Raw genomic sequence first — 22,671 nt, 5'->3', positions numbered from 1 at the left:
TCCCATTGGGTCATCATTTAGACGTTAAGCATGTGAAACGCGCATAAGGATTTTGCACTTTTTTTTTAGAATGGTTCTTTCTATAAGGGATGCTAACCAGTGCAAGTTGCCATTTATCCATATTGTTATTATGGTCAATATTGTTTATTGTATATTACTAGTGACACAGAATATTTTCTTAGGTTCATAACTCTTGGTAAGGTGAAAATCAGACCCATCCCAGTTAGCCAGTTTCAGGCCTGCATTTGGTGACACCTCAGTTAGCTGCAGATAATGAGTCACCACCAACACTTCCTGTTTTGAAAGATGTAGTTCTCTCTCAAGCTACTTTCTATGGAAGACACTTCAGTGTCACCTTGAGACATGCAGAACTTTAAGAAAATTTGTCACAAGAGGAAAACAGTTTTAGACTCACTGTGATGTTAATTCTTTTAACCTCTGTTAGCAAATCCACAGGTGCTATTCAGAAGTCAAACTGCCTAGTGAATCAATATGCACATAGAGGATGGGTCTTTATTTCCCTGGTGTGATACAGAAGCAAGCAAAACTGTCTATGGAATGCCTTTACTTTGGGCTAGAATAGCTCACGATAGCTGAAGGTTATAACATTGGTTCTGTGATTTTTTAAATAGGAAATTGATTATCGAGAAATGAAAGTTTCTTAGCAATATATCAAGATGGATGGTTTTTTCCCCCTAAAATTTTCCCAGACAAGAAAAATCATTGGAATCGTTGACCAAACTCTTATTTTCCAGAGGGCTGTGCAGATGAGGAGGGTCAAGGGTCAGGAATGAGGTGGGAGAGTGCTGTGGCAGTGAGGGGACACAGAAGAGAGGTGTTTGAGTAGCCAATCAGAATCCTTAGGAGAAATGGGCAAGTGAGGAGAAATTTTAGGATATTCAAGAAAACATACAGTGAGGATGTGTGTTATTCAGCAAGATTTCTAGAACTGGGTTTGCATTTTATTGGATTCCTCAGTGGACATATTGGATCTCAAGGTAACCCAGCTATGTTAGGGTTCCAGTCGAAAGGCCTCTCACAGCTCAGATTTTGGAAAGAACAAGAATAATAAAAAGAACCCTTGATGGAAGGGTTGAGAGCCATGGTAATTCAGAGCCAAGACACACAAATGGGAGGAAAATTAGTAACTGGGGAAAAAAAAGCAATTTCACAGAGTTGAGAACTTCTAAGTTTTTTTGTTTGTTTTGTTTTGTTTGGCTTGAGTTGGGTACGAGGTTGGATTTTGGAGAATTAAATAGCATTTGTACATAAAGAAGTTTTAGAAAATGAACACTATTAATATAAGTGAGCTTGTCTTATGTTGACAGAGCTGAACAAAGAATGAATGTTTCTGATTGTTTTCCCTTCCACAGTTATGCAAATGAACTACTCTCCATTAAACTGGAAACCTTATCCCAAGGGCAAGAGAACTTAACCTGGAATGAAATTCAAAATTGTATTGATATGGTTAATATTCAAATTCAAGAAGAAAATGAAAGTAAGTATGGAACACTTTTTTCCTCTCATATAGCGAAAATAAGGTGTCTGGACAATTTAGTTCTCTATATTAGGAGTGCAAATTTTTACTCACAGAGCCCTATGAGAGCATGTTCCCCTAATATGTATCTGTCTATTTATATGTAAATGTTATGCCTCTACTACTGTGCCAACATATTATAAAGCATACATAAAAATACATGAAAGGACAGAAAAAGTACATAAGTAGCAGTGTGATCAGAGCAGGGTGCCTGAAGAATGGCTTCTCTGTTTACAACACATCCAACAGGAACTTGGGTTGACTCCTCATAGGTGGCAGGACACTATGACCTTCCTGTGACATTATGCCCTATACATGGAAAAATTAAATAGAAGTCCTCATATTGTTCATTGGTTCTTCAGAGATGACAACTCTAGATGATAACTCAGCTTTGTAAACACTCAATTTTATTTTGACTTTTCATTTGAGCATTTTCTGAAATATAACCCATGTTCCTGCCCTATGAAGAAATTGGAACATATTGTAATCATTGCTTTATAATCATAAGTCGTGGTGATTTATTGTGTTTCTTGAAATTATGAACTTCCCACATGAAGTGGGACAATCCCAAGAAGATACGTCCTGAAACATACTTTCTAAATGACAGCTGGCTTCCTTATCCTTTGCCGCTTGCTTGTAAAAACAGAGTGAAGAATGAGGAGCTGTGTTATTTCAACCATCAGTATATTCACTGCTTTTCTGTAGCATAAATTACCAAATTCAAGTTTCAAGCTGTCTTTTCCATCATCAAAACAAACAAACCAGCACCATCATTTTTGGCTTTCTCTGAGTTTCTTGATTTGTCAGTAACATCGGATTAAGATTGAGAAGAATATTGTTGACCTCTCTTCTAACCACCACCTTTGACTTATTTTTCTAAATTGTTCTAAGTTTGCTGATAGAGGAGGCAGATACTTCTCTCACAAATGTAGGGTGTTTTGTTCTAGTATGTTGGTAAGCTCTTAGGTCTGGTCTTTGAATGCTCTAACTTCAGGATACTAAAATTACTCTTGAGCTAAAACATATGACTTTGTTAGTTAATTGCATTTGAATAGTTTTCTTTTTTTACTGTTTCCTGCGAGCACTATGCCCAGCATCGAGGCTGAGTTTGTTTTTCTGTTAAAAATCGTCTCACTCTAGGCCCCAAATAGAAAACAGGGTCCAGGTGCCGCAAGCGGGCACGTGACCCAGCCCGAGTGCTGGTGGTGGGAGGCGGAAGAAAAAAAAAAAAAAAGAAAACAGGGTCCAGGTGTGTTGTCTTGACCCCGTGTTGATGCTGTGTACCATAGATCTGTCACCGTTATATGAATCCCTTTCTTTCTTTTGTCCTTTTCAAATTGTGTACAAACCTAGATTTCCTCTTTTGCAATCACAGTTTTTTGCTTCCTTTGCATTTCCTTTTACTGAAGCATTTTGGAATCCCTGCAATGAGATGGCTTACACATGGCCCACTTAGCTCTTGTCTGACACATTGGCTTGGGAGCCGGTGGTTCTTGCCAGATGTTAGCCAAGAGAGAAGCACTAATTTGAGCAGATGTTCAACATCATCTGGTGAGGGGAAAAAAACACTGGTGTGTATGTCCTGTTACAAAGCTCGGTTCCCCAGTCCTCTGCCTTCCTGCCTTCCTCATAGACACCAGTACCATACTTTGAGTCTCCAGCAATGGTTTGGGTACTTTAGCTAATGCGACCCAAGGGTAGGACTCCTCTCTTTGGGTCGGCAAAGCAAAGAAGCATGTCCCATCTTTGTTTGCTAACTTTTTCCCAGTTCTTTCTGACAATCCCCACCTTGCACGTCTGCTTTGGTGATTTTGGTGTGTGCTGCTTGTGCAAGTGAAGGTGCCTTAGTTCTCAATGTTGAGCAATTGTAGTTTTACTCTCATCCTTGACAATGATTAACAAGGGGTGGGGGGGAGGGCCATTTTTGTCCCAGACTATCTAATAGAGCCTTTGCTTTTACCATGAAAAGAAAAACAAGTAACATTTGTATAACTTTAAAAGAACGTGGTCTTTTGTAGGTGTATATCATTTTTAAGCAAAAATCTCTTTGAATTAGAATTTGTCTAGTAACTACAGTACTGTTATTCTCCATGGGATATGTCACGTGGCTACTACATGCGCTATATCATCGTTCTATTTTTTTTTAAGCATCTTGTGAGGGGTGAATGCCATCACCAGAACAGTTATTTCATGTATTCCTTATCATATTTCCTTTCTAGAATTTGGGAGATTTAATGCAGAATATTTAATGTCTCTTGTTTGGTTTGTTTTGTTTTTCCATCAAAATGAGGTATTTTTGTTTAAAGTTATTCAAGTACTGAGTTTGATATTTGTATAGGAAATTACTTAAAAAGCTAAAATGAAAAAATACACCATTGTGAACAGGCACAAATTGTACAATAAAGTAATTAAATCATCTGAAAGGGCTGAGAATTTTTCGTGGACATCTTGCAAATGCATTATTTTCCCACCCCACCCCTGCCACATGCACACAGATCTAATCCTCTGAATTGTAATGTGTATAAGGTTTGCAGCTAATGCGACATGATAAGTGAAAGGTGAATTTAATGGAAAAGCTGCTGAATGCATTTCCTCAGACTTGGATGTTCTGTTGATTTCTTACTGGAAAGTGCATTTTTCCCAGTAGAACCATAAAGGAGCATTATTTTAACCAGGTGGCCTCGTTTCCTTCCTTTGAATTTGTGCTTTTTAAATTTGGTAGGTACCATTCTTTGTAAGTTATCTCATCTGCTTGTTCAAATTCATGACCTCTAAGAGAATGCCCACTATCTCATTGGACTAGAATCTTATGGTCTCACACAGTGATTTAAAGTGGTCCATGAACTGAGGCCCAGCAATCTTTGTTCAGATGGGATTTCCTCTTTACTTATCAACAGAGGAAGTGAATCAGTAGCACCCAAGGGGGCTTTGAGTAGGTCTTTTAGCTCCTGTGAGGTCACTTACTATGACCTCAGGGCCTTGTGTTCTTAGGAACACAGCAAACAAATTTAAGTAGGTGATTTCAATCAAGTCAGCTGGAATGGACTCATTCTCAGGTGATCAGCCATTAGGAACTCATTTCTCAGACATAGTTCTGTTAAGATCATTTTTGGATGGGGTGTTTAAAAGTGTTTAGAACAGTCTATCCAAGAGGGTGTCCAGAGAATGACATGAAGTATTCTGTGCTCTCCAGTTTATAACTACTGCACGGTAAAATGATAATACCTTGTATGTGGATAGTACTTAGACTTTCCCGAGTTCGTCCAGTGTTTTAAGATAATGTAACTTGTATGTTAGAGAAGTACTTTCGCTTTTTCTTCAAAATACTTTAGTATTATAATCGGGAATAATTTCTAGTCATTTTAGATTGTCCCTTACCTTCTCCAGATACCTTTTTCATTCTTAACAAGGTGGTATTTATGGATGATCTATTTGGACAATACTTACCTAAATAGTCTACCTTAATTTCAATGTCAAGATAAAGATACATTTTAAAAATGAAAAATACTCTATTTCATAGCATATCACATTCATAAAGTGACTTGTGATTGTTTCTGATGAAAAATAACTGACAAAATGAGAAGTAATAAGTTTGGTTTTAAGAATGTTTATTTTCTAAGCCTACTGCTTGTTAATGTTTAGATTGTTTAGTAGTTCTTGTCCATCAGCACTAATCTGGGAAGCAAAAGCCGCCCCTTTAATAAATATATATAAATTTATTTTGTATACATATATACATATATATATAATAAATATATATAGCCAAAAAAAGTATACACATTTTAAGAAAGGAAAAAACTCTATTAAAATTGTAATACTCGATATATACCAATAACAAAAGATGAATACAAATCATGTGTATACATTTTTTGCCATATATATATAATACACATATATTCATGTATATACACATATTTATACATACACTATAGTTTTTATGACTGGTTGATAGTTTATTTTTAATAATAAGGTGGTATTGAGAAGTGGCCTCCAAATAGGTTTCTTCTGCTGACGTTTCAAAAGCCTTTCAGATTCCATAGCTTGGTTTCTGTGCTTTTCATTGTTGGAATTTACAGTCTATGTCCTAAGATCCTGTGATGTAATAGAGATGATAGAAGGTTAAACTGGTGAATATGCTTATTTTTCCTTTGGTACCTCCATGACTGAGAGCTCCAGATGTTATTTTACCACGTGGTATTAGAGAAACAATTTGTGGTATTAATTAGCCATACTTGAATTTTAAAAATATCCCAAAACATGCATGACTGTGTTGATTTCTATGGAGCCTTCCTACACTTCCCAGATTCATCTCAGATCATCACTGAAAAGTAGTGCCTAATTGAAGGCCACGAAGATTTACTCCTATGTTTTCTTCCAAGGGTTTGGCCATGTATGGCTATTTCAACTAATTAACATTAAATAAAATTTAAAGTTAAGTTCTTTAGTCATACTAGCCACATTTTAAATGCTTACTAGTTAGATGTGGTTAATGGTGACCATTTTTGGATAGCCCGGATACAGAACATTTCCATCATAGAACATTCCATTGGACAGTATTGGACTGTATTGACCTGGAAATTTACTCTAACACTGTATGGAATTGCTTGATTTCATAACTACCTCTATTTTGGCATTTTTTTTTACACAGTGGTAAAGTAGAGGAATCCCAAGAATGTATATCCAAACCTCTTTGTACTTCAGTTGTTTGTTTGTTTTTCTCTGTATGTCTATATTAAATTCTTCCAGCTCTGGTATTCTCTGCTTCCATCATCCAGTATCTTGGCATTACTATCTAAGTGAGGGTTACACTAGGAATTAGCATCTTTGCTGCTACTTTTATGTAAAGTTACCACCCCTTTTTATAACAGTTTCATTGAGATATAATTACTATACCATAATTTGCCTTTTTATTATGTTTTTATGGTGCTTTTTATTATTTAAAAGTTATACAATCATCACCACTATCTAAATTCAGAACATTTTCATCACCATAAAAAGAAACTTCATACCCATTAGTAGTCACTCCTCTTTTCCCCTCCTTCTATCCCCTAGTAACCACTAATCTACTTTGTTTCTATGGATTTGCCTATTCTGGACATTCATGTAATTAGAATCATGTAATATGTGGCCTTTTGAGTCTGGCTTCTGTCACAGCATAATGTTTTCGTTATGGTTCGTTCATATTGTATCATCCATGTTGTGTCATGTATCAGTGTACTTCATATTCCTTTCTAGGTCAAACAATATTTCATTCTATGGCTATACATTTTGTTTATCCATTCATCAGTTGATGGATATTTAGGTTGTTTTTACTTTTAGCTATTATGAATATTGCTTCTGTAACATACATGTGTAAGCTTTTGTGTGAACATATGGTTTCAATTTCCTTGAGTATATACCTAGAAGTGGAAGTACTGGATCATATGGTTATTCTGTGTTTAATATTTTAAGGAGCTGCCTGTTTACCTGGGTGACTGTACCGTTTTCCATTCCCACCAGCAATGTAAGAGAATTCCAATTTTCCCACGTCCTCACACCACTTGTTATTTTCTTTTTTATTATAGCCATCCGAATGGGTATGAAGTGGTATTTCATTGTGATTTGGATTTGCATTTTCCTAATAACTAATGATATTGAGCATCTTTTCATGTGCTTATTAAAAGAAATGTCTTTAAAGAACTTCTGTTCAAGTCCTTCGCCAATTTTATTTTATTTGTTTATTTTTTTTAAGGAGGGTGCAGCTCATAGTGGCCCATGTGGGCATCAAACTGGCAAGTTTGGTGTTATTAGTTAGCCCTGCACTCTAACTGAGCTATCCGGCCACCCCCCTTCATCCATTTTAAATTGGGTTTTCTTTTTAGTGTTGAATTGTAAGAGTTCCTTATGTACTTGGCATAGTTGCATACAGGTAGCTAAGTCTTTTATCAAATACAGGGCTTGCAAGTATTTTCTCCCATTATGTAGGTTGTCTTCACTTTTTTTGATGGTGTCCTCTGAAGCACAAAGTTTTAATTTTTATAACATCTCATTTATTTAATTTTTTTTTCTTTCGTCGTTTGTGTTTTTGACATCATCACTGAAAAGTAGTTCCTAATTCAAGGCCACGAAGATTTACTCCTATGTTTTCTTCCAAGGGTTTTATAATTTAACCTTTTACTTCTAGGTCTATGATTCACTTTGAGTTATTTTTTTGTGGAGTGATAATAGGGAATCCAACTTCATTCTAATGGATGTAGATATCCAGTTGACTCCGTGCCATTTGTTATAAAGACTATTATTTTCCTGTTGAATAGTCTTGGCATCCTTGTCAAAAATCAATTGACCATAGATGTAAGGATTTATGTCTGAAGTCTAAATTCTATTCCATTGATCTGTATGCCCATCCTTATACCAGTGCCGTGCAGTATTAACTATAGCTTTGTAGTTCTGCAATTTAGAAGATTCCTCCAACATTGTTCTTTCTTTTTCTTTTTTATTAGTTTCAGGTATACAAAACTACATAGTGATTAGACAGTTCCACCCCTCAGGAAGTGATAACCCCAACAAGTCTACCACCCCTCTAATACCATATATAGCTGTTATAGTACCATTGACTGTATTCCCTATGCTGTACTTTACATCCCATGACCACATTTTTTTTAAATTATAGTTGACATTCAATATTATTTTGTACTAGCTTCAGGTATACAGCATAGTGGTTTGTTTTTCAACATTGTATTTTTTTATTCTTGGTCCCTTGCATTTCCACATGAATTTTAGAATCAGCCTGGCAATTTCTGTTAAAAAAAAATAGGATTTTGATAGGGCTTACATTGAATCTGTAGATCCATTTGAGGAGTATTTTTATCTTAATATTACGTCTTCCAATCTATGAACAGGAGATGATTTTTCCATTACTTTAGGTCATCTTTAATGTTTTTCAATGGTGCTCCATGGTTTTCAGTGTACATATCTTATGGTTCTTCTGTTAAATTTATTCCTGTCTGTTTTTTTTTTTGTAATTATAATGTACTTGTAACTGGAATGTATTGTAAATAGAATTTTTTTTCTTGATTTCATTTCAGACTGCACATTGCAAGTGTATAGGCATACAACTGATTTTTGTACATTGGTCTTTTCTCCTGCATCCTTGGCTATACTTATTTATTAGCCCTTACATTTTTGTGTGTGGATTCCCCACCCTCCCTTGCTAACTTAATTTTGCCATCGGTAATTCTAGAGAATTTATAATGTACTGTGACTTAAAGGGAAAACTTTTTTTTCATTTTCTAGGAATTGTGGCTGTAGGGTACATCAATGAAGCTATTGATGAAGGGAATCCTTTAAAAACTGTAGATGGGCTGATGTTACCTACTGCTAAGATCAAAGATGTAGACCCAGAGCATGCTCAGCACTACCAGGATGTTTTATACCATGCTAAATCACAGAAACTCATGGTAAGTCTTAGGAGCTTTGTTTCTTTCCAATTCATACACTGGGTGAGGGAAAAGGTGGAAAGGAGGGTTTTTTTAAACCATTTTTCCTAAAGCTTATGAGCTTTAGGAAATTGCTTCCTGTCCCAGCAATTGCCTTTGGATCAGAATGGAAGGAATAGGGCTATCATTTTCCTGCCATCAAACATTAAGGGAAAGCCAGCTCAGAGCTGATGACTGCTTCTACTCTTTTACTGAAAACTCAGTTGTGGGTGAGTTCTTGTTCAGAATCCAAGTTATAGGATATTTACTGAGCATGTACTAGGTACATAATGCAATATATAGCATCTGGTATGGGAAAGGGGATCCAAGGAACCCAAGATACCATTTGAATGTTCTCTGTCCTTATCCTCAATGCTTAGAAATTCATTGAGGCAGTAGGCATTCTCGGATAGAATGCTTAAGTAACAGCAGAGATAAGTACGTGGCAAAGTGTCAAAATGAGGAGTACGCAGAATGATTCAGAGATGGTTGGGATTGTTGTGGATTAGAATCCTAAGAAAAGCTGAGCTGGCATGGAGACATAGAAGGAGTTGCGCCTGAAAGGTAAAAATGAGTTGGTTAGGTGGATGGAAAGCAGGATGATGCAGGCAGGTAATGGGTACCAGCATGGTTTGTTCTAGGCATAGGAGGAGACTGACCTGTGACCTGGCCAGAGTCCCCATAAAAAGCAGAAGGTTTTATCTGGCTATGGAGCTTGTACTGATATTATAAGGAGTCCTACAGATACTGGCCACTATTGGAAGGGTACTGGGCTAAGTGGTGAGGCTGTATAACCTGTCAGTGGAGAGTGGGAGTGATGCCACCTGGGACCTAGCCACTCATGGCTACCAAACAAACCCAAAAGGGGTGAGCGTCTCCTCTGGATGGGTCTTTAGAACCGAGAAACTGCCTCTTCTGAAACAGGAAACGTAGCTTTGGTTAGAGCAAACATTTATTGATCACCTGCTGTTTGCCAGGCATGATATTAGGTACTTGATGCATATTCTCAGATAATCTTCATAACAGCCTTATGAACTATCATTATTACCATTTCACAGACAATGAAACTAAGACTAAGTTGTCCAAAGTTACCCCAAAATAATTAGTGACCATGCATTCTGTGTGATTCAGAAACTATTATGGTGCATTATGGCAGATGGAAAAGGATGTTTATCATAGCATTGTTTGCAATAGCAAAAGACGAAAAACAACCGAAGTGTCCATTAGGAGGGGACGGGTTAAATGAATTGCAGTATATCGATACAGTGAAATACATAAAAAATGAGTGGATTTATATTAGACAATTTTTAATATGTATATGTATTGCTAAGTGAAAAAAGCAGGCTTCCACATACATAAAAATGGGATACACCCCCATGTATATGTACACTTACGTGTGCATAAAATACTTCTGGAAGGAGACACCTTCTGAAAGGTGAACTAGGTAGAAGGCTGATATAAATGGGAGACTTCTTTTTCACTCTGTTTTTATGCCGTTCAGATTTTTAAAATTTTTACAGGGTGTGTGAATATATTACTTACTTAGTGTTTCTAAACTTTCAGAAAACAATGTAAACAACTCACAAAGGGCTACTTCCCACAGTAACTTAGTCTAGTTTCTAGAACAGGACCTTCTGCTCTAATCCAAGTGTTCCCTTCAAAGCAACAACCTTCAACTCAAGTCATTAGAAATATTTCGGCATCATATAGTCCCCAACAGGGTACAGCAGTGAGTGGTTGCCTCTGGGGAAGCTCATTGAGTGGTGAAGGAAGAAGATATATTTTCTAATATTTTTAATTTTATACCATATATTACCTATGCAAAAAAAAAAGAAAAAACTTAATAAATAAAAATTCACTCAAATTTAAAAAAAACAACAATGTAAATTCTGTTCACAGTGCTAAACTGCCTCATTAAAGGTGAAGAAAACTGTTCCCTAAGGTAGGGGCTTCCAATAGGATAGCAGTAGCATGGCCTTACCCCCTCTGCTTTACAGATACCCTCGCAGAAATCTTCCTCAATTGAGCCTCACAGCAAGTGTGGGTGCTTTCTTATCTGATGTGAATGAACCTGAGGCTTGGGTTGAATGCCATGCCTATGAGTGGGAGAAGGAGACTCGCATCTAAGCCTTGTGTTCCCACATCCCAGCGGGAGGAGAGTAGGAGACGTAGTCAGTGAGGAAGAGGGGACCGCCTTCTGCTGTCCCCACTGATGTAGGTGTGGCCGTGGCACATAGCACACTCACCGGCATTGGAAGGCACAAGGTACTTGTTTTGAAGACAAGACACCGTTCAAATCTTGGCTTTGCCACAAATTAGCTGGGGATTTTAGTCAAGTCACCAAAATTCTCTAGGCTTCAGTTTTCACATATGTAAACTGAGAATAATAGTACCTGTCTTACAGGATTATGGTGAGAATTCAACTATATATATATATATATATGTATATATATATATATATACATATATATATATATATAGTAAATGAATATATTTTATGTTGATATATAATGCATATCAACATACATATAACTACATTGATTATGAGTATATATAAGTGTTAGAGTATTTAGCATGGAACCTGACACCCCAAAAAAGTACTTAAGTTATATAGCTAGTGTTGTTACGGGCACCTCTAGCTGCCACACAGGTAAGGGGTGAGTGATATCTGTGTCACGAAGTCCTTACTAGACATAAACACTGCTCTGTCCACAACCAAAGTTGGAATCTTCTGTGTACAGGATAAAAATAGACCTGAGTTCCCCACCTCTCACGGCCACATGGGTATTTCCCTTTGAGGTAAGCCTGACTCTACAAATTTTTATAGGCAGGCAGCGGAGGTCCCCTCCAGAGCATTGTAGATCAAGATGGGACTCCACAGCCCAGCTCCAGGGATCCCCGACGTCTTCCACAAGTGTCTACACAGCGCCAGCTCTCGGCTGTGCCTCCTTCCTGAGTATGAAAGCAGTAGCTTTAATAGTGTACTTACAGCATCAAATATAAGCCTAGGATCTGGGTTCTCGTTCAGGCATTAACCCACCTTTGGTCAGTAAAATTAGGGTCTTGAACTATCTTGGCAACAGCTGACAGATTTAAAACACTGCAGTTCCAAGCCATGAATCTAATTTGGCTAAATTCCTATTTTTAAACAGTTTTCTTTCTCTGGCCATTAATTTTGAAACTTTCTTTTCTCAGCCTGTTCTCTTTCCCTGGGGGGGTGGGGGGCGGGGAATCTGATTTTGTTTATTTGGTGAGGTCTCTGTGTTCCTTTTTTTTTAACCTCTGCTGTTTTGATACCTGGAAGTTTCCAGTTGTGTGTTTTATGGTGTTATTTCTGTGCTTTGCCTTCCCAAGTCCAGCCTTGGAAAGTTATAGAAGAAAATTATATTACTGGTATTAATCAGTAGACAACAAAGCTTGTGCCAAAGTACACAGTGTTAAAAGTCTCAATGATAATATCTTCTTAGAATGGATGCTCAGTTGTATCAAAGGTTGATGACAGTGATATAAGTTGGTGAAGATTCTTAGTCCTTGTTAATGGTATTTCAAGGTACTTCAAGTATAACCTTCTGTAGGCACCAAATTCCTTTTATCTCTTGAGGAAATTCTAGGTAATGGGCATATTGGTACATACTTAGCAGAGAACACTTGCTGTCTGTTCACTGGAGGTACTGAGTTGTGAGCTATTTTAAAATTGAAGGCTTTGCTTGGGAACATCTGAATTATACCCCCCAAAAGTTCTGTTTTGCTGCATGTGTATTTACTGCATAAAAATTAAGTGTGCTCTTAACAAGTAAATATTGTTGCATGTTTTCCCTAGATAAAACTGTATTACAGATGATGGCTTTATTTGCAGAAACAAATTCCTTCCACTGAAGTTTTCATCATCTTAAAACTTATTTTAGGTTTTTTTTCTTGCTTTTACGTGTTTACCTGATTTTTATTCTCCACATAACCACACACATATGTGCGTGTTTTTTTTAACCTAAGTCAAATGAAATAAGAAACCCTACATATTCAAAACTATGCATTTAAAATGTTTTTTATTGCTTTGCTAGTCACTACAGAGTATATGGTCAAGGTACATTCCTACAGACTTGAAAATTTATCTCAGCAATCCTTCATGCTCTTAATCACTAATAGCCTACTTCCTGTCTAAATCCTAAACTAAGGGAAATATACTCACTTAAATACAGGAAGATAATGGGCATTTATAACAAAATATCGTTTCCCAATTGAAAACTGTTTAAGAGAAAAAATAATGGAGGCATTATATTAAACTTCTAAATGACTTGAAGAGTATATTCTTAACTTAGCTTCCTTTTTTATGTCTTTTTTTACATGTCCAACCAAAAATGATATTGTCCCATGTCATACAGAGTACCTTGCTTTCTCAGTTATGAATTCAGTGGGCTTTCATGCTGTTAAGACGCTTTGGGGTTTTTATTCTTTCATTCATTTGATCACATGACGTATAAAGCATGGAGCTGGGCCCCACAGACCATGAGGAGACCTGGACCTGGGGTTGCTACCAGCAGCATAAAGAAGGGAGAGGACGAGCCCTTCTCTACTATACATAGTGCTTAAGTATTTACGGAATTAACACTTGTGTATAAATGAACTATATGAGTATGTAAGCGCTGTAATGAAAACACAAGAAAATGCTGTGCAAGTTCAGAATAGAAAAATGAACTTCTAGCTTGAGAATCAGGGAATAGTCTTTCGAGGACTTCAAGAGATGGAAAGGATTAGGGCAAACATGTTAGAAATAGCTTTCCAGTTAGGGGCAGGGGTAGAGAGAGAAGAAATCACAGCAAAGCAAGAATCTTGGCGAGTGCCTCTATCACAGGCAAGGTTTATTGGGAAGTAAAGTTAAAAAGTTATCCCTGAATGCCAAGCTGAAGATTTATAGTTTGTTCCAAAGCAGTAGAGAGGCAATGGAGGTTTTTGAGCTGGAGGTTTTGAGTGATGTATTCATACTGATATTTGAGCAAGAATAATCTGGCAGTGGCCCACAAAATAGAAGATAGATAGGCTGGTGTAAAGAGAGTGGCTGGAAGGCAAAGGTGGGCCTAGGATGATGGACCCGAGTGAGAGACATTACAAAGATAGCATCAGCTAATGAAGCAGCCATCAACATGAGAGGCTGAAGAGTCAAAATTGACACCAGTTACTGAAAACTGCGATCTTAGCTTCTCCCCATGCTGTACCCTTGCCCCATTCTGCTTCAAGTCATCTACAGTAATGACCTCTGAGAAGTAGGGAAGATGGAGATATAAAGGACTTGAAGGACCAGTCAGGCAAATGTGTCCGTTGCCAGTAAGAGAGTGGTGATTTCTTCTGCACTGATGTTCTTAAAATACGGATAAAGATTTTTAAAAAGCTATTGCTTTTGTAATGTTTTATTTTGAAGCACTAGCTCTTAGGAGCTCAAAAATGGAGCTAGAGAATAGAGCTGCTTGCACTGATGCGCATGCTATCCCACGAATGTATGTTTCCACAAATAGCTTTCCTTGTTCTCTAAGATGCTTTCACTATTGTAAGGTAAGCGGTGGAGTGATCTTTAATTTTTGACATGAGAAAATAAAAGAATGGATCTAGGCAACTATTCAGACTACCAAGGCACAGAGCTATGAGATAGATAAAGTATAAGCCATCAGTGGTGTAATAGTAGGTGGCATGGTGAATAATAAGTATAATATTGCTTGGAGCAAAGCAAATGGTAAAAATCACGAGAATGAGGAGACTCGCCTTAACATACCACAACCATCTATGATCATATGTACTAAGTGTCCGAATGATGGCTGTGTAGCAGTAGATAATGACCACAAATGGAATTAAGAATCCAAAGAATGCCAAGGAGATGAAGTAGTAGAGTTGGAAGGGAGATGAAGATTCGCATGTGTTGTGGACATCATGGCAGGTGGTAATGGCCAGCTGGACAAGATAATACTCCTGCTTCAGGATGAAAAATGGCAACATGTATAAGAAAACTGTAGCCCACACCAATCCACATGTTACCAAGGCATAGGTGCGCTTGGGCAGTCCCCGGTAAGTGAAAGGATGGACAATGGCTAGGTAGCGACTGATGCTGAGGCAGGTGAGGAGCAGAATGGAGCAGTACATGTTGCCATAAAAGATGACCGTGGTGGCCCGACACATGAACTCTCCAAATATCCAATTGTTCCCACTGAGATGGTAAGCTATTTTAAAGGGCAGTGTGGCACACAAAAGAAAATCTGCAATGGCCAAGTTGATGTAGAAGATGGTCATACAGATCGGTCTGGTCCTGAAGAAGAGCATCCACAGGGTCATTGCGTTGGCTGGCACACCTACTGCGAACACCAGGATGTAGATGGCGGGTATCAGTTTGGTAGTTAAGGAGCTGCTCAGATACCCCATGGTAGCATTACTAACGTGGAGATTTGGAACATTTTCTTCAGGGCACTTAATATTTACACTTATGGTTCCCGTCCAACCTTCTATGGCCGAAAGGGGGAACTCTTCAAAAGAATTTGGGGGGGCTCCACGAAAGGTCTTAATAGATAACGTTGGCTCTGCCAAGTTGTCTGAATCATTTTCCAAACCTGTAATGAAAAAGAAGTATTAACATATGGTATTTTGCTGACCCATATCTATGATTCAGAAGGAAATAAAACTAAATGTATTATGCTACATAATTTCTGTAGTGTTAAAATTTAGAACCACTTATATTTTTTAAAAATCATTATAACTCAGGCAATCAGCAGGCATATGCTATGCCCCAGCATCATGCTAGCCCATGCAGCAGCAAAAACTAGATGACATCTCCTTACATGTAAGTAATTTGTAATACCGTTGGAGGAAACAAAAATTGTACATCAGACCATTTTAGGCCAATGTCATGTTGATTATAAACTGTATCGGCACTCAGACGATAGTTAACAGATTTATATGTTTGAGCAAAATGTCAAGGAAAATATAAATGTAAGGAAAGATGAGCGAGGTTTGTAAAGAGATGGAATTTAATAGATGAATAAGATTCTGGTAGATGATGAATGTGGGATGGCATGGGATCCGGGAATGTCAGATAAGTTAATTTAACAAATGTTTATTGCCTACTTGATTGCATAAACTTTTAAATAAACTCCATCCCTGTCTTCAACTCTCAGATTAGTAGTGAAAACGATACACAAAAATGTATCGTCTTATGCTAATAAAGTGCATCTGAGAGATGAAGTTGAAACATGAGCTTACAGCCAAATCTCTGAAGGGCCTTTAAACTGTCCTAAGAAATCATGTGTCCATTGATAGATGCTGGAGTTGTACAATAAAAAAATTATGCACAGAGAGATGACCATTGTGGTAGACAGCACAATGATGCCCAAAAGATTCCACGTGCTAATGTATGGAGCATGTGAATGTGTTACCTTACGTCGCAAAAGGGATTTTGCAGATGTGATTAAGGATCTTGAGATGGGAAGAATATCCTGGATTGTCCTCGTGGGCCCAGTGTAACCATAAGAGTCCTTGTAAGAGGGAAGCAAGAGAGTCAAAGTCAAAGAGAGAGACATTTGAAGATGCTATGATGGTATGATGCTAACTTTGAAGACGGAAGAAAGGGCCACGAACCAAGGAAGGCAAGGAGCTTCTAGCAGCTGAAAAAGGCGAGAAAACAGATTCTCCCCTCGACCCTCCAGAAGGGACAGACTTGTAACCTCCAGAAATACAATGTTTTGTTTTAAGCCACTATGGTGATTTGTTATAGCAGCAATGGAAAACTAATACAACCATTATATAATTTGTGTTTAAGACGACTTTGGTGATAATGTAAAGAGTAGACTGAAAAGATAAGAAATTGGAGGCAATGGGGCCTGATTTGGAGTCTATTGTGATCATTTAAACTCAAGATGGTGAGTTAACTGAACTAGAGAATGGCAGTGGAATGGTAAAGATGAATACATGAGACGCTTTGATGGAGACGCAAAGGGACTTGGCATCCAACTGGCTATGGAGGGGGTGCTGGAGAGGCAGGAGACAAAAATGACGTGGACGCTTCTACTCTAGATGATTTGGAGGAGGAGGATGGTCCAAGGCACGGGGAGAAGCTAAGATCTCAGTTTTGAGTATTCCTGAGTTTGAGGTGCTGGTGGGATAGTCGTGTGTAAAATGTTCCAGGACAGGTTAGAAGACTTATGTGTGGAGCCCAAATGAGAAGTATGGATTTTTTTTAGTCTGCATAGAGGCTGTAGTTTAATTTAGTGGGAGGGGTTGGATGGCCTAGGGAGAGATGTGAGGAAAAAAAACATTCAAAGGCAGATTTTACGGGCAATGTAGATTTTAAGGGGAGACGAGACGAAAAATCACAAGATGAAATCGATAATGATGATCTGAGCTGTTGGAAATGGAAAAAAAAGAATAGAAACACAAATACATACTATAAATACTGGGCCTTAAGTGTCATGCTGATATTCATAATCCTAATTCTTGGAAGAGCAATTTCAAAAACAAACCTTCATACTCAAAACTATCATTACATAATTTTTCCATAAATTCATCTTTGACATGTGTAGAAAGTAGATTCTCTCAAATTTCTGTCACCTTAAGAAATTTTATGCTGAATTTAAACCTCATACTTACCAATTTAAAATACCATTTCTCTGCCAATTCCTTTTCACATGACCTCTGAATTTCTACATGTTGAATACTTGAGGTTGGTGCTAAGTTATCTGGTTCTCATTTAAAGCCAGTTTCTCTTCCTGTTTTCCTCTCTGCTAGTTCAACCCTGGTGAAATTGAAGCCTACATCATCACGCTGATTGCACAAATTGAATTCAGTGTGTAACACAGAGGGAGAGTTTTGCCTGAACAAGTAGGGGCAGGGAGGTGCTCAGGTGTTGTTTAAGGGAAGACAGGTTAAAGAAAAAAAAAGAAAAATTGGGAAGTGGTGGTGGTTTGTGTCTATGTTTAGATGTGAACTGTGAGGCATGTTGTGTGACACTTGAGTTCAGCCACACAAATCCTTCTGCTCACTTTTGCATTTTGGAAAATTCTTGTGTCTGACATTACCCAAAAAGAAGTGCCTTTCCAGATAGGCACAAAGCTTGAAAATGGTGGCTGAGGAACATACTGTATGAGTTGTTTGCCTTCAGGATCTGATAAGAGAACTGTTGAAACCAAGTGTTTGTCAGCTTTCAGAGAATTCCTGCGATTGAGCAAGACATCATGCCTGAAAACATACTGAACGCTGACTGTGGAAAAGTCTTGATTCTTTTCCATGAGACTACCAGCTGATCTGGTTCAGCTTGAATAAGTCTTTCATGCTCGAGCACCTGGTTTTCCTTAAGAATAGGACTCACAGTTAAATTTTAGTTTTTTAAAAAAATTTATTTGAATTCTTTATACAGGTTTTCATTCAGTATAATGTTTCAAAAATGTTTTTCAACCTGGGAAAACGTCTTAGAGAGACACTGTTCCACAGGGAACAGACTGCAGCCACTTCACATTTCTCCCCCACCCCTAATGAAGAAAGCAAATTCACTGCCTTTTACCCAATTGCCTTTGAATCCCCCCTTTTCACTTCCGCCAAACCCCACCAGCATCTTGAAGGAACCACCTCCACAAACCTCTTTTGCTATTCTGCTGCATCTTGGTTCATCCACTCCCAGAAATACTATTCATAAATCCCACACATGCTACTATCCACAAGTTCCCTTAGCACTCTCCTACAACCACCTCGGTGATTCCAACTGTCAGTTTTAACAACATTCCTTTACAAACGTTTGGGTCTTTTTTGTGTAATTTTGGTTTTCTTGCCCCTCATTGTTCGTCTGCCCAGCTCTCCCCTTGCCCAGGGCTCCCACTGCCCAATGCTCCCACTGCCCAGTGCTCCCACTCCTAATAATGCTGGCTGGAGGGTGTCCTAACAGTAAGAGTTGTGGATACAGATCTATCCCATATTGGTTAATTTTGGAGCAAGCAGGAGATTACATGCTAATGTTATATTGGCGAAAATAGGAAACACATTAAGAGTTGAATAATAGTATTTAGGAGACTTCATCTCTAAAATTTTAAAATCATATATGAAGGTAGGGAAAACTGCCTGCTGCCACTGAAAGTCAAAAAAGGTATTAAGAAACATTAATTTATTAGCATTATTGATTATTGAAAGCAGACAACTCAATCTTCCTGGGAATATTCTGGTTCTCCCCACTTTATGCCTTATCAGAAGGTACAAATATAGGATTTTTTTTAATCTCTTTAAAAAGTGCCATCTTTGCTGAGTTAGAGGAAATTCTTTCAAAACAAAAACTTCTCACAAATTGATTCTTGAAATAATTGTAGAAATCTAAAAATCTTGACAGTGCCACAAATTTTTAAATATAAGTGCAGAACGCTTAGTCTTTGATAAGGTTTGAATAGAGTGAACGAACTACAGCTATTTTCACTTCCATGATGCCACCTTTTAATAACTAAAATCAAACTCTGCCTTTTGGGTTGCAATTTGTGTGAAATACCAAGAAAATAGATTCAGTTGACTCTTCTAACACAAACCAGCACCTCCAGCCTACCCTGTAAGAAAAGAGCTTACCGCTTTGACAAAAAGTGACCGACAGAAGCATTACTCCAGCAGCTGCAAAGATGAGGACTTTCATCTCGATGACCTGAGTCCTGTTTCTCAAATGTTCTCAAATGTATAAAATTAAGGAGCACGGTTTCACCTCAGCTCCACATGTTAACAGCAAATGGAAACGGTAGAACTGTGCTCTCTCGTGCTCTGCAGGCAGGAAACTTGCCCGGGTCCTCTTCAGGGAAAGGGTGTGACAGCACTTTTGTTTCAGTGTGCATGACTCAGGCTGAACTTCTGAGAACATTACATTATCCCCGGAGAAAGTCATTTAACTCTTACCCACCTTTAACAATCCATTCTGAACAGATGCTGTAAATCCCTCCCAGTATACTATGTGCAGTGAAAGAATACAGATAGTATACAGTCCTTTGCAGAAGGAAGCTGAACATAGATGCTGAGTAGCAATGAGTTTTGACTCTGTCCCATATCTCATTTTACCTGTTTTAAAAATGCAGTTCCAGAGTGTGATTTCTACTTAATAATTAGCTGTCAGAAATCGCCCCCCCCAGCTATTTCAAATTTTAATTCTTAAACTCCTTACATAATTACAAATTAAGTAAATTGTGGAAAGCAAACATTTTTCATGAAGTTAAAATTGTTTAAGTGCTTAATTACTTTGAAAATTCTTCATCAGTGTCACATTAGTCTGAATTTGTCATCTGTGCCTGGCCAGAACTTGGTTTTATAGTATTTTGTTTTGCCATAGTTCAACATATTGTGAACCATTCAATAGGGTTAGATCAAAGGGGAGGGCGGGTCACAACACTATTTAAACTAAAATCATTAAACAACATTGAATTGTGCAGGGGACTCCCTTTATTTCATGGGTGTTCATGAGCAGGTCTACAATAAGCTTTTTTTTTAAATTGTGGTAAAATACATAACGTAAAATTTACCATCTTAGCCATTATTAAATGTTAACACAGTAACACAACTCAGTAGTATCAAATATATTCACATTGTTGTGTAACATATCAGTTTTTATGAGTAGTTATATTCTAGAGGATGTTTTAATATGGAGGAAAAAAATACTGCCTTATAACAGATTTTCCTATAATTAACAAAGCTTCAGGTTAAATGCTAAGTCAGACAACCCAACAGCCTGTGTCCTATAAATGAAGCAAGAATCAGAAAATGCAAATTTTGTGTGAGACTTAAAGGCTGGAAGTATATGGAAGGAAGGAATTGATCTGTGTAAACTTTTCACAGCTTGATTAAATTTCACCACCTCAAATTTTACAATCAAAAGTCAGTCTTTAGTACTTCAACTACATAATATGTGACTTCAATTACATAACAACTACATAACACAAACTGACATAAAATGCTATTTTATTGTAGAAATAATAACCAAAAAAACCAAAATATTGAAGAGAGGGTACCTTTTTGTTTAATTAAAATTTTCTAGCAGTCATCTAAATTCAGGAATTTATGACTTGATTTGCATATGGCCTAGTTTCTGTTCATGTAATCCATTTGCAACTCATATGTTGAACCTGGCTCAACATAGAGCCATGGCCATCCTGTGAATATAAAATTTCCAGCTTTCTAGTGAGCAACTGAAAAGGAAATGTTACATTGGTAGGGTTCGGTTTTTTTACTCTTGGTTTTGCATTTAGCTGTAGCAAACGCTTTAGTTCAATGAGTCATGATTTAATTTGTTAACTTGAATTCATTTGATTTGCAAAATCTCTCTTCAGTTTGGCTTGTAAAACTAATACCGTCAGCTTGGAAATGGGATTGTAACTTCCTTCTCATCTGCGTAAACATTTGTATGGTGCATCTTCGACAGTGATAAGTTATGAAGGAATTTGGTAAATAACCTTCAAAAAAACTGAGACGTACATCAATGAACTGATATGGACCTCAGTTTTAGGCTTTACTTTCGGGGAGGGTTCGGGTTCTCTTTGGCCATTGAGACACAAAAAATAGTTCCTGATCTCCTGTCTCTGTATTCCTTCTCTAGTCTTCAACTTCTCATCCTACTTTTTATTTGAACCTTCCCCATTCATTCTGCTAAGAAATGGAAAATCTTACTAACAGCTGATAGTTCCCATATGACAGATTTACCGCTAGACGACTGTGGATGCAGGGGCCAAGCTTTCCGCAGTGGTCTCCATTAGCCCAAATGATGCAGGATGAAATAACAGAGATTTTGTCTCATTTTCAGAGCCCTTTCCACCGACATTATCTCATGTTAGTGTGTGAGGGAAATAGGTTTGAAGCCTGCCATTTCTTCTCTTCCCAAAAGATATTTAATTTCTACTGATAAAATTTACATGTAATCTTGGACAAGTTTATATATTTTATATTTATATATTTGTAGCAAGATATCAGAATCAACCGAAAAATAAATACTAACAATAATTCAATACCTTTTCATTGCTGCTGTCACTTCCTTCTTGAAGCTATTCTTAACTACTTAGTCTTTTCTCCCCCTGCAGTTCAACACCCCTACTTAATATAAGTTAATCCTTTCTTGGCTATTTCTAGATTGTCTATCTATAGTTAATGTTGCCCTAAGCACATATTATAATTATTTTTTGATACATCTGTCTCTTACACTAAACTATTAGCTCTGTGAGGCCAATCACTATGTTTTTATTGGGTTTGGGGGGGGGGTTATTTTGGTTTTCTTTTTGTCTCTGTAGCTGATAAATGTTGAGTGTCATTGTGTTTCCTTCAAATTTAAAGTATCCCATGGCACTCTGGGCCACCTTGGCCACCTTGGGAACGGTTATTGAGTAATTGGGAGAGAGTATTTGACAAGGGTAGCCAGAGAAGCATTTCTCAAAGGAGGCGGCATTTGAATTAAGGCCTGAATGATTAAAAAAACCTACAGCCACGTAGCTAGGGTAAAGTGTCATAATCTGAAGGAGGCTGGTGTGAAGGTCTGGAACAGGGAGTAGAGGAGTGTGAGGTGAAGCCAGAGGGGTCAACAGGATCAGATCATTAGATCCCCACAGTCCATGGGAAGGGAGTGTTGTTTCCTCCAACTGCAGGGGGAAACCTTTGGAGGAGTTTAAGCCAAGGAGAGCGGTAAAGAGATACCGTTTTGAAGAGATCATCTGG

The 22,671-nt window shown here is 37.7% G+C and overlaps 2 protein-coding genes across 4 annotated transcripts in view; one reads left to right on the top strand and one right to left on the bottom strand.

Moving 5' to 3' along the window:
• Positions 1-22,671, top strand: part of IQGAP2 (IQ motif containing GTPase activating protein 2) — a 266,105-nt gene that overhangs the window by 169,935 nt on the left and 73,499 nt on the right. For all 3 annotated transcript variants that reach the window (XM_081053199.1, XM_081053197.1, XM_081053198.1), the window contains 2 exons: positions 1,374-1,498; positions 8,810-8,973. In XM_081053199.1, the coding sequence (XP_080909325.1) occupies positions 1,374-1,498; positions 8,810-8,973 (289 nt within the window). The remainder of the gene's footprint in view (positions 1-1,373; positions 1,499-8,809; positions 8,974-22,671) is intronic.
• On the bottom strand, positions 12,363-19,814 carry F2RL2 (coagulation factor II thrombin receptor like 2). The gene is made up of 2 exons (XM_081053204.1): positions 19,561-19,814; positions 12,363-15,578 (listed from the first exon to the last, which is right to left on the bottom strand). The coding sequence occupies exons 1-2, from the start codon at positions 19,622-19,624 to the stop codon at positions 14,512-14,514; spliced, it is 1,131 nt and encodes a 376-aa protein (XP_080909330.1). The 5' UTR covers positions 19,625-19,814; the 3' UTR covers positions 12,363-14,511.

Source organism: Rhinolophus hipposideros, assembly GCF_964194185.1.
Source record: "Rhinolophus hipposideros genome assembly, chromosome: 7".
Lineage (NCBI taxonomy): Eukaryota > Metazoa > Chordata > Mammalia > Chiroptera > Rhinolophidae > Rhinolophus > Rhinolophus hipposideros.
Note: the sequence above shows the minus strand (reverse complement) of the source record. Positions and strands in the feature narration are given on the sequence as shown.

What these genes read in the sequence shown, in the direction of transcription:
- F2RL2 (XM_081053204.1), bottom strand. Translation starts at nt 19,624, where the DNA reads ATGAAAGTCCTCATCTTTGCAGCTGCTGGAGTAATGCTTCTGTCGGTC. An exon ending in GGTCACTTTTTGTCAAAGCG is followed by an intron (nt 15,579 to 19,560) that starts GTAAGCTCTTTT and finishes TTTTCATTACAG; the next exon opens with GTTTGGAAAATGATTCAGAC.